The sequence below is a fragment of the Aegilops tauschii genome, chromosome 7 (assembly GCF_002575655.3).
Source record: "Aegilops tauschii subsp. strangulata cultivar AL8/78 chromosome 7, Aet v6.0, whole genome shotgun sequence".
NCBI lineage: Eukaryota > Viridiplantae > Streptophyta > Magnoliopsida > Poales > Poaceae > Aegilops > Aegilops tauschii.
Genome location: NC_053041.3, coordinates 517250039 through 517268518, shown reverse-complemented (window position 1 = coordinate 517268518; position 18480 = coordinate 517250039). Strand labels below are relative to the sequence as shown.

Here is an 18480-nt window from a genome sequence, read left to right as displayed (position 1 = left end):
GCTGCCGGTGCTACGAGCTCCCCTTTCCTCAGCTTGTTGCGCACACTCCACCAATGCCACCAGTAGGTTAGAATGTGCATGCGTTTCTTCTCATCTAGTCCCCACAGAAAGTCCAGCATAGCATGCACGGACGGAATCTGTTCAAGCTCAATTCTTTCACTCTCGAGCGCCAGTTCCCTCCACCCCTCCTTGACTGCCTTGCACTTAATGAAGATATGAGCTCCATCTTCATCAGCCCATCCACAAAAGAAGCAGCGCGTGCTATCCACCTTCAGCCTGCGCTTCTGCATGTTAGTCAGGAGTGCTAATGACTCATGCTTCACTCTCCATGTAAACATTTGCACATTGTTCGGACATGGTAGCTTCCAGGTCCTCTTCCACGAATCGTCCTTGCAGGTATCCAGATTCCCCGGTGCATGAGTGCTCATCCCTTGCCCTCCATTCTTCTTCTTCCTTTTTAACTCCTCATAGAGTTTGTAAGCACTCTTGACTGAATGAGCCCCTTTGCTGTCAAACTGCCAGGCAATGAAGTCTTGCACACCCTCTCGCAGCGGTATCTGGAGTATAAGACGTGCATCATCCGCCCAAAACGTGTCCCGTACAAGCTGCACATCCCACTGTCCAGTGGCTGGATTGATTAGGTCGCTAACCCTCTCCAACAGATTATTTCCCCTCGGTGTGGTGACGGTTCTGGACCAGGGACGGGGGATCCAGGGATCAGACCAGATTTTAACGTCCACGCCGTCTCCTATACGCCATATATATCCTTCACGGACAAGACCAAGCCCTCGCAGCATGCTTCTCCAGGCGTATGAAAATGCCGTCCTTCGGCTCAGCAACTAGAACATGGGTATTGGGGAGATACCTTGCTTTTAGGAGTCGGCCGCATAGTGTGTCATGCTGTTGTATAAGCCTCCATGCCTGCCGAGACAACATCGCCATGTTGAAACTATGCATATCCCTGAACCCAAGGCCTCCTTGCGCTTTTGGCATAGCAAGCTTTTCCCATGCTATCCAGTGCACCATAATCTCCTTATCCTGCTAACTCCACCAGTAGTTACCGATCATCGAGCTAATCTCATGGCAGAAGCCCTTTGTTAGATCAAAGCATGACATCGCGAACGTGGGGATGGCTTGTGCGACTACAGTAACAAGGGCTTCCTTCCCTGTCTTGGCGGTGAGATTCTCCTTCCAACCGTACACCTTGCCTGCGATGGCTCCTTTTACATAAGCAAATGCTCTCCGTCTGGACCGTCCCACATGCACGGGGAGCCCCAAGTACTTCTCGTTCCAGTCTTCCTTCTGAATCCTTAACGCATTCTTGACCGTGGTCCGTTCTGCCGTAGGGGTATTAGGGCTAAACCTCACTGCTGATTTTTCCACATTGATGCACTGTCCTGAACACTCCTCATAAATATCTAGCACCTCTCTTAAGCAGGTGGCCTCCTCCACATTCGATTTCAGCAGTAGGACCGAGTCATCCGCAAAGAGCAGGTGGGATACCGCAGGTGCTGTTCGGCAAATTTTCACACCACTAATTCTGTTATCTTGTTCTGCAGCATGGAGCAGGGCCGACAGTCCTTCTGCGCATATGACGAAGAGATACAGCGACACCGGGTCGCCCTGACGCAGACCTCTGGAGGGGCTGAACTGTTTAGTTAATTCTCCATTCACCTTAATCTGATAACGCACAGTTGTGACACACTTCATGATTAGTTCTACCCAACGGTGGCTGAACCCCAACTTCAGAAGCATCTCCCGCAGAACATTCCACTTGACTCGATCATAGGCCTTGCTCATATCCGCTTTAACCGCATCATAGCTATCCTCCCCTTCTTTTTGTTTAGCAAGAAGTGGGACAGTTCATAGGCAATGAGCACATTGTCAGTTATCAGTCGGCCTGGGACGAATGCACTTTGGTTCTCCGATATTATCTCCGGCATGATGAGCTTGAGCTGGTTGGCAATTACCTTGGACACTAACTTGTACAGGACATTGCAGAGCGAGATCGGCCGCAAGTCTTTGATCCTTTTAGGGCTCTTGGTCTTCGGGATTAGCACAACCACGGTGTCATTCCACCCGTCGGGGATGTCATCGCCATTGAGGACAGCAAGCACCTCCTCCACAATGCGATCGCCCATAAAGTGCCAATGTTTTTTTATACACAACGGACGGCATTCCGTCCGGCCCTGGAGCCTTAGGATCTCCGATGTGATCTTGAGCTGCTTTCACCTCCTCTCGAGTGAACTCCAAATCGAGCATGGCATGCATGTTGCTGGTAACGCGCGGTTTCACTCGACTGATAAGTTCTTGCATGCGATCACCCGAGAAGTGCGTTGTAAATAGATCCTGGAAAAACGAGCACACGTAGTTAGTCAAATCCTCCCCCTCCTTCACTACTTCACCACTCTCCTTCACTAACTCCTTCACCCTATTCGACTTCTTTCTCGCCGAGGCATATGCCATGAAATAACGGGTGCTTTTGTTGCCATCTTTCAACCATGTGATATGGGTACGCTGTTTTACTTTAGTGTTCTTCTTGTCCTCCAAGTCCCTTACCACACACACCTCAGCTCAGCCTCTTCTCTAACCTTCTGCTCGGAGACAGGCTCTCTCATACACCTCTCCAGATCCGCCCTTGCCTTCTTCAGTCGTCCCTCCAATTCCCCTACCACCTCCTTTTGCCACTTCATCATACGGCCCGCCACAGTACCCATAACCCCTGCCACCCCTCCATCACCCTTCATCCAGCCTTCCTCCCATGCTCCTTGTATCTCTTCGCTGCATCCAGCCTCTTGCAACCACCAGGCTTCAAACCGGAACCCGTGGTCCCCCCTTCTGCCACTTCTCTTTTGTCCTTCTGTGCATACAATAACTGGGCGATGATCGGAGTGACGTGGGTTGCCATTAACTACAGAGAACTCCGGGAAAGTTTCACACCATTCTGTGTTTGCTGCTGCATGGTCCAACCTCTCGCAAATATAAGAATTCAGATCCTTACTATGATTCCTCCACGTAAATTTATCTCCCACATAACCGACATCATAGAGATCACAACAAACCAACGCCTCTCTGAATCTGTCCATGCAAGACTGCGAGCGTGCAACACCCCCCACCTTTTCATAACAAACCAATATTTCATTAAAGTCCCCGAGGCACAGCCAAGGTCGTCCGGCTTGGTGTTGCTGACCCAGAAGCCTCACTGAACAAAGCATTGGTTCAAAGAGCTTTCACATTTTTTACCCCGCAAAAAAAAGAGCTTTCACATTCGGCGCTCTTTCCCCACAAATGCAAATCCTTTTTATTGCTTCACCCCTCCAAATCCGGCGTGCACCATCAAGGCCTCGAGGCAAGTGTGTCGCAGCCGAACCGCTAGCGATGGCGGGGCGAAAATTTCGGCTGTTTCGAAAAGATTTACCGCGAGCGCCGAGCCGCGGCGGTAAAACACGGTGAAAAGCCCAGAACCCCGGCGCGCGAGCGGGCGGGAACCCCATGCCCGTCCTCTCGACCAACGACCTCAACCCGCCCCATAGACCATGTCCACGAACGGGTCTCACTGACACCCCGGCCCACGGCGCCCCCGTGCGACCCTGGCTCACCTGGACCCGCCCCCGCCGCGCGACTCAAATTTTCACCGCACGGGATTCACCCCCACGCCCGGGATACCCCCTCCCCCGAATCCGGACGGGACTCCACCCTCGCGCCGAACCCCACCCAGCCACTGATGCGCGGGCCCGCCAGGATACGTGACCCACGTGCAGTCACACGTGTGGCGGTTCCTCGCGTGCGTCCGGCGGCGAGCGTCGCGGCGCCGGTTCGGCTTCAAATACCCGACCTCTCCTCCTTCTCCGGTTCCTTCCCTGGTACCCACAACACCACTTCCGAAATCCTCAAAACTCCTTCCACCGCCGCTGCTCCCCTTCTTCCCCTCTCGGTTCGAAGCACCAGGGTGGGTAGGGTTCCTCTCGAGGGGCTAGGGTTTTTTCGACCGCGGCGATGGCGGAGGGGGTCGCGGAGGAGGGCCGCCGGGGCGAGGAGCCGGAGTCGGTGACCCCGGCGGCGGCGGGGGCGGCGGCGGCTGGGTCCCAGGGGCTCGAGGACCGCCGGCTGCTGCGGTCGCGGTACCTCGCCGTCAAGAGCCAGATCAACGGTACGGGGGGCCACCCTGCGAGCCCGCGCCGGCGGTGGCGACGCTTTCGCCTTGCTGTTTTGGGGAGTTTTTCTGTGCCGTTTTACAGTTTAGCCCGTGGTTTAATGTGCTGTGCTTCCTGCAGACGAGAAGGATGAAATGGCGAGTGCGGACTCCGTCAAGTTCCAGTCCGTCATTTCGCAGGTGGAGAGCCTGCACGTACATGGTATGGATGACCGCTCACGCTCGCCATTTTTTTTAAATTTTGCTTCAGTAGTTTGGACGAGGCGTAATGCGTGGTCATGTGAAGTTTCATGCCTTTTTTAGCCGCCTGCGGGGTCTGCTGATTACAATTTAGTTGCTGTATCTGTGCTGCTCCGCTACTCTGTGTTTGCTCCCCTGATAAACATGGACAAGTTTTTGCCTTAGGGAACGCATGTTTGACATTTGAATCCAATAAATTGATAATGCAGAATATTTACTGCTCTGTTGCACTTTTGCTGTCGGCTAATGCTACTTACTACAAAATGAAAACTGATCAGTTGCGCCTCTCTGCTGCAGTTCATAAGCCCAGGGAGCAGGTAGCTGATGCAGAGGCATTGCTGGACATTGCCAGCAGTTTGGCAGCATCTGTAAGGTCCCAGTCAGCACTAGGAATCACGCCTTCTCATTTAGTTGCCGCACTCCTCAACAAGTTTGGGACACAAGGAGATGCCGATGGTGAGGGTGCCTCGTTGAGATGGTCTGCTGTTGGGCTTGCTGCGTCTCATGTCTTCATGGCTGTGCCTGGATGCTGCACCATGTAAGGCATCGGATCATTTATCTGATATTTTTTCCATTGATGTCTGCCTTCCAAATTTCAACTGACTAACCATGTATGGCTACTATTCTGACAGGTTTGGTCCCATGACGACAGAAGTGAAGCCACGGAGAACACATACCATTAGAAAAAGGACTGCAAGGCCGAGTAGAAACGATCGCCCTGAACAGGTGTGTATCATCTAGATGCTTTAATAACAAACAGGGTCATCTATGTTTTCTGTTTGGTGCTTGAAACATGAAACCTATACTCTATTGCAGTTGATATTGACTAAATTGCTGCACTTAGACATATTTACTGTAGAAGTATACTCTTCTTTGATGATTTATGGTGGGGTTTATACTATTGTAAACTCCTATATATCCACATTGATGTATATAGTTGAATTGAATAATTGAGCGGTATTTGGGCATGTTTTCTTAAACTTAATTGCTTTGTTCTCCTTTCCATTGCAATATGCAATTTTAGTGTAATTGCATGATGCTTACTTTTTTCATTTTGTTAAGACAAGTGGCAGGTTCACACTTCATTGGCTATTCATTACCTAATTAATCTTAGTGTAAATATATAAATGTTACATTGCCTAGCAGTCAGTGTGGTTACTGTTCCAACTATCACAAACCTTTTACATTGCACTTGTTGATCTTTTGTGATGGAGGTGGTGGTTGTAACTTATGTCACAGCAGCATTCTGCTATATTTCACACAGTGAGCCTTTTTTTTTAACATGTTACCATCAGTAGTAATTGCCTTTAACTATCAAGTTCGTTTAGCTCATTATTTTGTAAAACGGATGTTTGGCCATCTTCATTTTGTACTCTGTTATACCAAGACCAGTTGTTGCAAGCAGTTTGCCTCTGGTCACATGAATAATCTCTTGGTTCTGTTATAGCTGTATCTAAGTGCAAGTAGTCTATGTTTGGCTCATCTAATTGAATCTGCTTGCTGGCCCAATTATCAAATTCATTTAGCTCATTATTTGTAAATGGGTGTTTGGCAAGATCAGTTTGTGTTTAATTTTGTATTCTGTTATCCCAAGATCAGTTTGTGATTTTCATTTTGTATTCTGTCATCTCATGATCAGTTTTGGCAAGATCAACTTCTAATAACATGTTGACCTAATCTGTCTTATTATGCAGCTTGCTGATCCAGAGACAACGACTGATACAGACAGGAACATGGCTGCTCTGTTTAATGTTCTGAGGAAGAAGAAAAAAGCAAGGCTCGAAAACCTTGTTTTGAACAGAACGTCCTTTGCCCAAACGGTGGAGAACATATTTGCCTTGTCATTCCTAGTTAAAGACGGCAGAGTGGAAATGAATGTGAATGACGATGGGCATCATATCCTCTGTAAGGGCCTTGTTGCTTTGTTGCTCTTTTGTTGGTGTCCTATCATGTATATCCTGTTGTGTATCTGATAATATTCTATCAACTGGAACAGCTCCAAGAAATGCACCTGCAGCTGGTGCAATTGCCTCAGGAGAAGTGAAATACAACCATTTTGTCTTCAGATATGATTTTAAAGACTGGCAGGTACTATCTCCATCACTGAATGCCATTTTCACAATTAAATGCTGAGCATGTACTGTTTATATCATCTTTTAGGGAGGTTGTGTAAGATATTGCATTTTTCATTATTATTACAAGTCTTAAAGTTTTATCAAACACACGGGACCAGTACGTAAGACAAATGTGTGGCAGCATGGTGTGAATTAAATGCTCATCATTTTTTATGGAAGCTGTGCAATAATCATACAGTTTTCACCATTATCACACAAACCAAACGTATTCCTGCTGGGAATGTCAGTTTACATTGCTAACCCATGTACTTGCCACACACTCCGATCTAATCAATCTGTTTTACATTTGCTCGTAGCTCATGAAAGGGATCGTCGTGGAGGGGGAAGAACTGATGGCGCACAGGCCGCCTTCTCTCAGCACGTCTGGAGGAAATACCCAGGCGGAGATGCCTTCTCGCAGCACGCCTGGAGGAAATAACCAGGGGGAGGTGCCGGCACGTGGCACGCCTGGAGGCAACGAGGAACCCATGACGCCTGCGCATGGCATGTCCGGGGGAAACAACGAGCCTGAGATGCACGCGCACACAACTTCAATCAGGAAGCACTGCAGGAACCGGGGCCTGGTCACACAAGCGCGGCAAGACGAGACGACAGCCATGGACAATACGCAGGATGAGGCGATCCGCACGGTGGTCAAGCGGGAGGACATGGAGATGGCCAAGGACAGGCAGGAGATGGTCCAGACGTACAAGCGCAAGCGATCTGATCGCCATCCACCCGCCGGCGGCCACCGTGCACATGCGTCTTGGGGTTCCTTTGGCGTCGGTAAAGAGTTTACCCGGCTGACCTAGCTCTAGCTCTAGCTTTATCCGACTGACCTAGCTCTAGCTTTTGAGAGGAGGACTTTTGTAGGGGTGGGCAAGTCCAGATGTATGATTTGGATGCTGTGTAAAGTAGTCTGAGTTAGAGAAATGTTGATCAGTGTTATGAGTTTGCAGCGTTGGTTTACTGCTGCATTTTTAAGCAGTTATCTTGAGCTACCTGGCTTGTTATATAGCTTTTATGCTTTCAGCTGCTTGATCATACTAATCCCAAACTGACCAAGAACATCCAGTGAAAGATATACTTGTACTAGAGCAAGCCGCAATTATCACTCGTCTGGACAAAAGGGAACAATTTACGCCATGGCAAGAACCCAATTGGGTTCAGCAACTTGCTCTCTGGTGGCACCACGTTCGGGTGAGGCGAACAGAATGTTGGAGGCATCCAGTTCCAGGCAACTGTTAGGGTTGTCGATTCTTTTGATTCATCCATTAAGTCTTCTTAAACGACATTGGATGGTGACTGGACGCTGTGGCTAGATGATGCTCCGGATCAACAATCTTATTGTATCCAAACCGAATGTAATAGTAGCTCTGTTCATTGTCAAAATTTAAAGGAAAAAGGAAGGGGGTGAAAGATAATAAAATTTCGGCTTACTCTAAATACCAATAATGTTCGGTCCCAGACTGACCAAGAACATCACACGAAAGATACTCAAGTTCGGCTTGATTCTATAACTCTCCAGAAATAGAATCGCTAAATTTGCCATATTAAAATGCCTTAGAAACAGTACAAAAATTGGATGCGGAGCAGAGAGAGAAAAAAGACGGCAATACACTAAGCCTATAATAAATCTCAAAAGCAAATCCATTCTCGGATATCTATCAGTTACAGCGAGCTGATCACACCGAAGCCATGACAGTATCTCCCAATCAATCAACAACAGGCTTATGCAACTCAACATGACCATGGGTGAATGGCCTCGGATTTGGAGCTCAGGCTTTGCTAATCACTATTAATCATGAAATGCCATGAAAAAAAAAGCATCTCTCAAGCCGCAGCCGACTTGCGCAGTTCACTCTCACCATGGGCGAAATGGCATCTGTCTCCAAATGTGCAAGAGCCTTTGTTGAAGTTGTCGCACAGCTTGGTCTTGAAGTTGCTTCCCCCACCACCACCCGCAGGCCCCCTCCCTGGGTTCTTTGCTTGAGGAGGGGCGTTGCCACCAATGCGGAGAATCAGCTCTTTCACCATTGCACTGGCATGGTTGACCTGATCAAACGACCCCTCGAGCTCAATGTTTTTATGGTTGGGGTCTGCCTCATTATCCCGTATGGCCAGCTTGGCCCCAGTCATTCTGGATATGTGCTTTGTGTTGACTCCACCCTTCCCAATAATGGCGCCGGCAAGGGATGCATCAACACTGATCTTGGCTGTGGCCGATGCGCCAAAGGTTGAGGGAGGAACCATGTCTGGGCCAGGCATCGGTGGGGGCTGGAAGTGGCCATTGGGTCTTGGTCCCATTGGAGGTGCCATTGAGTTGTTCAACAGCATGGGCTTTCCGAGCTCCCTCTCTCCATGAGCAAAATGACACTTGTTCCCCCATTTACAACCTTCTGCCGTGTTAAACTTGTTACACAAGCGAGTCTTCAAGCTGGGTGTAGGTGGCCCATCAGGAACACCAGGTCCCATGGGCATTCTTCCTTGAGGAGCTGAAACAGCTGGACCACCCAAGTTGGTCATCTTTGAAACAGCCTGGTGACCTCCAGGGAAGTTATGGAGAAAATGGCAACTTGAACCAAAGGGACAACCAGCAGTGCTGCACACAGAGAGTATCACATAAGCAAGCGAACTTACACAACAATCTAAACTCTTAACACGACTGATGATTTATAATGCAGCCAATACTGATGAAAAAAGATCATGATCTATTTAGTTGATCAAGATGACAGCATTATTATTAACTAATGAGAGGCATCTGGTGAATGAAAAGAACCAAACATTATCAGTACTATGGGGACACTTAGATTCTACTTTTGATGTGTAGTGTACAGACGACACTTAGATTCTACTTCTGATGTGTAGTGTACAGACGACACTTAGATCCTACGTTTGATGTGTACACACATTATCACTACTATGTGGACAACCACAGATGCTTCATCATATATTTACTACAGTCAATTTTTATGTCATAAATATATAGAACATCAAAATAGCAGAGTGCATTTTAGAGTAATGTTGTAGTTTCTCAATAAGAAGTGTTTTCAATTTTATCTTCCAATATTGTTGTGAGCTATTCTACTTCCATGATACCTGATTACCTCTACATAATGAACACACTTTGTAAATTATAACAAAACCAAAGAGAGCTTAACATCATAAACTGGAAATTATAAATATATAAAATAAAAATATCTTTGCAAGTAGGTATGGCATTGGAACTAGATAGTCGGAACATCAATGACTGATACTGGATTATCAACAATCTAGATGAAATAATTTCACGATGAACACTCAATTGCTCCCCATTAACATGTTCAATCTTCTTATCTTGGTTTCTGCAGGTGAATCTGTGCCATTGTGTTACTGACTGATTTTCCATCTGAAAGCAAGTTACATGTCCTTATAATTCTTGTTGCATTCTTCCAATTTTCACAACGATATACACACCGGCTGTACTAATTTTACTCCACTGGATATTCATTCTTAAGCATGAATTAGATGAGGAACCTGTAGTAGAACCTTGCTTGACCCATTCGTTAGCATCAATAACAATTTTTAGCAACATAGCAGAATTTTAATGAAAAATAACAGCAAACTGCGTAATAATAATGATAGATGTTACCAGGTGGGAGTGGATTTTAGGTTGGATTATAACCTGAAAAATTTGGTGCATGGCTTCGATTTGCTTCCTACACCCGTTTGAACCGACTCCGATTCTGCTACACCAAATTTATTACTTCCACCAGTTAATACCGTGTTGATTTTACTAAAATCTTGGCACTTGTAAGAAAACATATACTAATAATTTAATAGCACAGAGCATATTGTAATAAAAATTCAATGCTGGAATTAACTCCAGTACCCCAAGCAGATGTATGCCAACGATTTAAATTAGGAGTATCCGTGCTATATTTCTGCTTTGAGCACTGGATGCCAACGTCAGCGTGGCTTGTAATTAACACAACCGAACATTTAAGAGAGGATCGTCTCTACCAGAATAATAGCCCAGATCCTGCTAATAATTTGCCCCGACCCCCTCCCCCGGGAAAAAGCAAACGAATCACATCTCCAGATCTTTGGAAGCAAAAAAAAAAAACAAAAACAAAAACCAAATCCCTGCAAGAATCTATTACGGCAGCAACCGGAAGCCCCTTCAATACAGACCGCGGAAATTTCAGGCTGGCTACAAGCTCCTAACAGACCCCAATCTTCCCCATCGCATCCACCAACCAAAACCCGGCTTCTCGCCACGACGCCACCCACGCAACTTAGCGGACTAGCGCTTCCCAGATCCGGCAGAGGGACGGGAACGAAAACCCTAAGGGAGCCCCTCGGGAGCAGGGACAACGAAACCAGAAACCAGGCCATGCGACGACGAGGCTGCTCACCTCTGGCGCGCTTGACGGCGGCGCCGCCGTTGGCGCCCTCCGGCACGGCCCTCTTGCGGCCCGCGTCCATGGCGAGCTCGGGGGAAGGGCGAGGCGGGGTCGACGTCGGCGGCGGCGGCGGCGGCGCGTGGAACCCTAGGCTAGGGTTTCTCTCTCGCGGGGGCTGGGGCGGCGTCGGTAGAAACAGAGAGAGAGGAGGAGGCAGCACGGGGCCTCACAACCGGAGAAGATGGGGTGCGCGCTGGCTGGGGCAAAGGTTTAGTTAGGCACGTGGCGTTTTTAACGGTGCGCTCTGGTAAAGGAGTGAATTGCAAAAAACCATCACATTTGAAATTATGTTTTGGAATTGCCACCACATTTCTTGGCCGCCTCAAAAATCTACCGTTTTCCTTGCTAAAATTCTCAATAAACACTAATGACCGGTTCGAAGTGATTAATCTGATTTCTGACATGTTGGGCCCGTAGGTCAAGTCCACCTGGCACACATGTTAGCACTGTTTGCGTTGACTATGAAAAAAATGCCCCGCGACCACGCCCCACCTTCTCTCGCGCATGGCCGGCGGCTCCCCGCATCCTCTACCTCATGGACGGCGCCGCCCCACTACCTCCTTTTCCAGCGCCGCCCCACCTCCTTGCTCTCCTATCAAGCCATCCACCTTCCTCCATCTCTTCTCCCTCATGGTCGGCTGCTCACTAGGCCATGCCACTTCCTACCCCTATGCCGTTGTTCAGAGCAGCTCGATGCATGGGACGGCGCCGGACAGGCTGCCAGAGCAGCGCACGCGAGCTTCCGGACGAGGACAACCAGTTGTCGTCGCGCGCAAGCTGTCGGCGGCCGCCCTGCCTGCCGTCGGGCGGCAGCCTCACGCGCGGCTGCTCGGGACAACTTGCACGGAGGCGGCGGCCGTGCAGCTTCGGAATGGCTTGCCAGGCGGTGCGAGACGACCTACATGGAGGCAGCGGCCATGCGGCTCGGGGACAGCACCCTCCTCGGTGCGGCGGTAGCTGGCCGGCCATGCAGCGGCGCAAGCTTGAGGGCGGCGACAGCGTTGGATGCACCCAAGTTGTTTGATGGAAAGCCTCCAAAGAGAAGAAGGTTTGGAAGAGATAAGGGTGCTGACGGGTGGGCCCTTCGTCTAACTTAACAGGTCAACAAACGATGTTGACAATGCCACGTGAGCACTTACAGTGGGTCCCACATGTTAGAAATCAGATTAATCACTTCAAACCGGTCATTAGTGTTTATTGAGAATTTTAGCAAGAAAAACGGCAGATTTTTGGGGCGGCCAAGAAATGTGGTGGCAATTCCAGAACATAACTTAAAATGTGGTGGTTTTTTGCAATTCACTCGGTAAAAAGAGGGATCGAGGAGTTTGGGCAGGATTCTGGATGGAGATCGGAGCTGGAGCCAGTTTTTGTCTCTTTTCTTTCCTATCTCGGAGTACCCTAAAATTTGCTAACCATTGGATCCACGATCCAATGCTGCAGGTGCGCTCGTAGCATGGGAGCTGGAGCCAGCTTTTGTCTCATTCCTTAGCCTCTAGAAAAACTTTACGAAAAGTCTAACGCCCATACGTGTGGGCGTCTGGCAACTCGCCCACACGCATGAATCCTTGTCCAACCAATTCTGCACGAATCTTGGCGCGTTCTAGCAGTTTTTGTGTGCCACGTAGGATTAAGCTGGTGTGTGGGCATTCATCCGGTCGCCCACACGTCCTTTTTTCACCACATGGGGGGCTGGTGTGTGGGCGTTTAGCAATTCGCCCACACACCAGTTTCACGCACGCAGAGGGGGCTGGTGTGTGGGCGTTTATCACTTCGCCCACACGCTCGTCTCCTAGCCCACACCCAAAGCTGGCAGTTGCCATGTGTTTCTGCAGGTACATGGCAACTGCCTCTAGCTTTGCTTGTAAGTAGATGGCAACTCTTTTTACCCGAGTTGCCATGTGTTTTTGCATAGTACATGGCAACTGCCCTAGCGTGCACGTAAGAAGATGGCAACTCTTTCTTTTTACATGGCAACTGCCCTAGCGTGCTTGTGAGCACATGGCAACTCTCTCTTTTACCCGAACATGTTTTTTTGCCATGCCTTTTTGTAGTGCTACATGACAATTGCCTAGTGTTTAGTGGGTGGCAACTCCTAAAGTTTTGAAATCATGGCAACTGCAGTAGACCAGACCATACATGGCAACTATAGTTGAGCAACCATGGCAACTGTAGTTGTCCGACATGGCAACCGAAGTTCAGCGACATGGCAACTGCAGTTAAGCAAACATGGACGAGGGTCTGAACCATGGCAACCGCGGGACGCGCGGTGACTGTATGCGGGGCGTGCGGGACCACGAGGTACGAGGCCTGACGTACGGGGCGTGTGGGCGTTATCTATTTTGCCCACACGCACGCGTGTGAGAGGGATTAGGAGGGAAAAAAGAGGTGTGTGGGCATTACTTTTTTTGCCCACACGTGGGTGTGTGGGCTGTTCCTCTTATACACCACACAAAATGTGTGGGCAAACCCCCTAACGCCCACACGTGTGGCACTTATCGGCGTCCAAACTTTAATCTTACGGTAATATTTTTGGAAACTACTTTTTTTAGAAATGGAGGAGGACCCGGTCTCTGCATCTGGACGATGCATGCAACCACTTTATTAATTATTCACACAAGACTTTACAAAGTCATACAACAGTAAGACTAAAACCACCTTCTAGACAACATCTGTCGCTACTCATATCCATTTGATGTAGGGATGCTGATAGTCTGGGTCTAATACCAAACAGCCTTGCAGCCAAACCTAGCATCTAAGACCTGATGTCCCAACCAGGACGTCTGCTGGGTATGAGGCCGTCGCAGCCACCTACCACCAATCCATATTCAGTGATGTACTACTACATCTACCTTGCCCGGTCTAGCTGCCGTCAACGCCACCACGATGCCAGACAACGCCACCATTCTGCGCTCGTCCATCATCACACGCCCACCGGCGAGACCCCGCTGCTCCATGCCGCTGAGACCCGTCGTTGTCGAAGTGCTAGATGCCACGCCGCTCCTCCGACGCGAAACACCACCTGCTGCCACTGGTCCCATCCCCTCCGCCTGCAGTTCCTCAAACCGAGCACCCAAACGCCCCAGGCGACGCCTCCAAGAAGGGTACGACACACGCAGTGTCGCCGCCGCCGAATCTAAGGAGATTTAGGGTTTTCACCCGGGCATGGGGTCGGGGTGGAGGGCAGGGACCTCGACGGCGCCTGCAAGTAGGAGACGACGACCCTGGTCGTCGCCACCGTCCGGATGAACGAGTCATCCAGAGTTTCCTCCGGTCCGATGTCACCTCTACCAGCACCCGTGAATGCACTGAGGCCGATGACCGCGATCCCAAGCCACCAAGTGCACCGGGAGAGAGCCTGCAGCGCGGGGGATATCCATCGGCGACTCACCGCCCATGCAGTCCAGACGCTGTCCATCCACCCCCACGAACGTCGCCAGCTGAGGGCGCCGTCGCCATGCCTAACGGGGCCGCCGCCCCCGGTCCAGGTTCCTCAATGAAGGCCGGAGTGGTGAGATCCGCCGCGAGCGACGAGATCCCGCACCGCGTGGCCGACGCCATCGCCCAAGCCCTCCGTCGACCGATCCCGCCACCGCCGGGAGCTCGCACGCTGTCGGGAGTCCCATACCCATGGATCTGGGCACCCGTGCACCGCCATGAGTCCGCCGCCTCCGGGATCCACCACACCGTCGGGAGGGCCGCATCCCACGGATCAGGAAGCCCGCACCGCCGCGGATCCGGGAACGTGCGGAGAGACCCTCCGCCGCCACCGTCGCACGCACGGGCTTTGCCCGGCGCCAACCATCGGCAGCGGCGGAGGGGGAGAAGGGCGTTAGAGGGGCTAGGAGCGGTAGCGGAGCCCTCCCGAGTCGCCCGCAAGGGAGGCGACGCGAGGGGGAAAGACTTGAGATGGAGAGAAGCATACGTCCCCAAACCGGCCTCAAACGGCCAGGCGAGCGGCCCCGTAAACTAATATAAGAGGACAGTAAAACTTTAGATAGTTAGAGCATCTGCAGCTGGGCTCCCCAAACCGGCCTCGAACAGCCGGGCGAGCCGCCCGGTCATGAATACTCAGACGGGCGCCTCAAACAGGGCTCAAACGCCTGGGTCGATCGGCACCCCTCATATCTGAAGGAAATATGCCCTAGAGGCAATAATAAAGTTGTTATTTCCTTATATCATGATAAATGTTTATTATTCATGCTAGAATTGTATTAACCGGAAACTTAGTACATGTGTGAATACATAGACAAAACTGAGTGTCCCTAGTATGCCTCTACTTGACTAGCTCGTTATTCAAAGATGGTTAAGTTTCCTGACCATGGACATGTGTTGTCATTTGATGAACATGATCACATCATTAGGAGACAAGACTCATCCGTTAGCTTAGCATTATGATCGTTTAGTTTTATTGCTATTGCTTTCTTCATGACTTATACATATTCCTCTGACTATGAGATTATGCAACTCCCGAATACCGGAGGAACACCTTGTGTGCTATCAAACGTCATAACATAACTGGGTGATTATAAAGATGCTCTACAGGTGTCTCCGAAGGTGTTTGTTGGGTTGGCATAGATCAAGATTAGATTTTTCACTCCGAGTATCGGAGAGGTATCTCTGGGCCCTCTCGGTAATGCACATCACTATAAGCCTTGCAAGCAATGTGACTAATGAGTTAGTTGCAGGATGATGCATTACGGAACGAGTAAAGAGACTTGCCGGTAACGAGAGTGAACTAGGCATGAGGATACCGATGATCGAATCTCAGGCAAGTAACATTCCGATGACAAAGGGAATGATGTATGTTGTTATGCGGTTTGACCGATAAAGATCTTCATAGAATATGTAGGAACCAATATGAGCATCCAGGTTCCGCTATTGGTTATTGACCGGAGATGTGTCTCGGTCATGTCTACATAGTTCTCGAACCCGTAGGGTCCGCACGCTTAACGTTCGATGACGATTTGTATTATGAGTTGTGTGTTTTGGTGACCGAAGTTTGTTCGGAGTCCCGGATGAGATCACGGACATGATGAGGAGTCTCGAAATGGTCGAGAGGTAAAGATTGATATATTGGAAGGTTATGTATGGGCACCGGAATGGTTCTGAAGAGGTTCGGGGATTTTTTTGGAGTACCGGGAGGTTACCGGAACCCCCCGGGAAAGTTAATGGGCCTCATGGGCCATAGTGGAGAGAGGGAGGCATGCCACAAGAGGTGGTGCGCGCATCCCCCTGCCCAATCCGAATTGGACAAGGGGTGGGGGCACGGCCCCTCCTTTCCTTCCCCCTCTCCCCCTCTCCGTTGGAAGGAGGGGGGGGCGAATCCTACTAGGAGTGGAGTCCTAGTAGGACTCCCCCCCTTGGCGCGCCACCTCCTCCCCCTCTCCTTTATATACGGGGCGGGGGCACCCCAAAGGCACATCAATTGTTCTCTTAGCCATGTGTCGTGCCCCCCTCCACAGTTTACTCCTCCGGTCATAGCGTCGTAGTGCTTAGGCGAAGCCCTGCGCGGATCACATCACCATCACCATCACCACACCGTCTTGCCGAAGGAACTCTCCCTCGACCCTCTACTGGATCAAGAGTTCAAGGGACATCATCGAGCTGAACGTGTGCTGAACTCGGACGTGCCGTACGTTCAGTACTAGATCGGTTGGATCGTGAAGACGTTCGACTACATCAACCTCGTTAACCTAATGCTTCCGTTTTCGGTCTACGATGGTACGTGGACACACTCTCCCCCTCTCGTTGCTATGCATCTCCTAGATAGATCTTGCGTGAGCGTAGGAATTTTTTTGAAATTGCATGCTATGTTACCCAACAGTAGCATCCGAGCCAGGTCTATGCGTAGATGATATGCACAAGTAGAACACAAAGAGTTGTGGGCGATAATAGTCATACTGCTTACCACCAACATCTTACTTTGATTCAGTGGTATTGTTGGATGAAGCGGCCCGGACCAATATTACATGACCATGTTCATGAGACCGGTTCTAGTGTTCTACCAACGTGCTTCGCACACAGTTGAATCGAGTTTGACTATGGCCGGTCCTTGTTGAAGGTTAAAACAACACACTTGACGAAAAATCGTTGTGGTTTTGATGCGTAGGTAAGACGGTTCTTGCTAGAAGCCCGTAGCAGCCATGTAAAACTTGCAACAACAAAGTAGAGGACATCTAACTTGTTTTTGTAGGGCATGTTGTGTTGTGATATGGTCAAGACATGATGCAATGTAATTTACTGTATGAGATGATCATGTTTTGTAAAGATATCGGCAACTGGCAGGAGCCTTATGGTTGTCGCTTTATTGTATGAAATGCAATCGCCATGTAATTGCTTTACTTTATCACTATGTGGTAGTGATAGTTGTAGAAGCAATAGTTGGCGAGACGACAACGACGCTACGATGGAGATCAAGGTGTCAAGCCGGTGACGATGGAGATCATGATGGTGCTTTGGAGATGGAGATCAAAGGCACAAGATGATGATGGCCATATCATGTCACATATTTTGATTGCATGTGATGTTTATCTTTTATACATCTTACTTTGCTTAGTACGACGATAGCACTATAAGATGACCCCTCACTAAATTTCAAGGTATAAGTGTTCTCCCTGAGTATGCACCGTTGCTACAGTTCGTCGTGCCGAGACACCACGTGATGATCGGGTGTGATAAGCTCTACGTTCACACACAACGGGTGCAAGACAGTTTGCACGTGCAGAATACTCGGGTTAAACTTGACGAGCCTAGCATATGCAGATATGGCCTCGGAACACTAAGACCGAAAGGTCGAACGTGAATCATATAGTAGATATGATCAACATAGAGATGTTCACCATTGAAAACTACTACATCTCACGTGATGATCGGACATGGTTTAGTTGATATGGATCACGTGATCATTTAGATGACTAGAGGGATGTATCTAAGTGGGAGTTCTTAAGTAATATGATTAATTGAACTTTAATTTATCATGAACTTAGTCCTGATAGTTTTTGCATATCTATGTTGTTGTAGATCAATGGCCCGTGCTACCATTCCCTTGAATTTTAATGCGTTCCTAGAGAAAGCTAAGTTGAAAGATGATGGTAGCAACTACACGGACTGAGTCCGTAACTTGTGGATTATCCTCATTGCTGCACGGAAGAATTACGTCCTGGAAGCACCGCTAGGTGCAAGGCCCGCTGCAGGAGCAACTCCGGATGTTATGAACGTCTGGCAGACTAAAGCTGATGACTACTCGATAGTTCAGTGTGCCATGCTTTACGGCTTAGAATCGGGACTTCAAAGATGTTTTGAACGTCATGGAGCATATGAGATGTTCCAGGAGTTGAAGTTAATACTTAAAGCACATGCCCGAGTTGAGAGATATGAAGTCTCCAACAAGTTCTATAGCTGCAAGATGGAGGAGAACAGTTCTGTCAGTAAACGTATACTCAAAATGTCTGGGTACCACAACCACTTGACTCAACTAGGACTTAATCTTCCTGATGATAGTGTCATTGACAGAATTCTTCAATCACTG

The 18480-nt window shown here is 49.2% G+C and overlaps 2 protein-coding genes across 3 annotated transcripts; one reads left to right on the top strand and one right to left on the bottom strand.

The window, feature by feature from the left end:
- Window positions 1-3867: 3867 nt before the first annotated feature.
- LOC109745098 (non-structural maintenance of chromosomes element 4 homolog A) lies at window positions 3868-7508 on the top strand. The gene is made up of 7 exons (XM_020304236.4): window positions 3868-4150; window positions 4275-4355; window positions 4691-4931; window positions 5026-5119; window positions 6088-6298; window positions 6390-6481; window positions 6825-7508. The coding sequence occupies exons 1-7, from the start codon at window positions 3997-3999 to the stop codon at window positions 7317-7319; spliced, it is 1368 nt and encodes a 455-aa protein (XP_020159825.1). The 5' UTR covers window positions 3868-3996; the 3' UTR covers window positions 7320-7508.
- Window positions 7509-8001: 493 nt separating this feature from the next.
- On the bottom strand, window positions 8002-11156 carry LOC109745099 (zinc finger CCCH domain-containing protein 44). 2 transcript variants are annotated; one of them, XM_020304238.3, is made up of 3 exons: window positions 10905-11156; window positions 10172-10232; window positions 8002-9109 (listed from the first exon to the last, which is right to left on the bottom strand). In XM_020304238.3, the coding sequence occupies exons 1-3, from the start codon at window positions 10972-10974 to the stop codon at window positions 8341-8343; spliced, it is 900 nt and encodes a 299-aa protein (XP_020159827.1). In that variant the 5' UTR covers window positions 10975-11156; the 3' UTR covers window positions 8002-8340. The 2 variants fall into 2 exon arrangements, with proteins under 2 accessions (XP_020159827.1, XP_020159826.1); XM_020304237.4 differs by having other exon boundaries at window positions 10172-10235; window positions 10905-11154.
- Between the last annotated feature and the right edge of the window lie 7324 nt (window positions 11157-18480).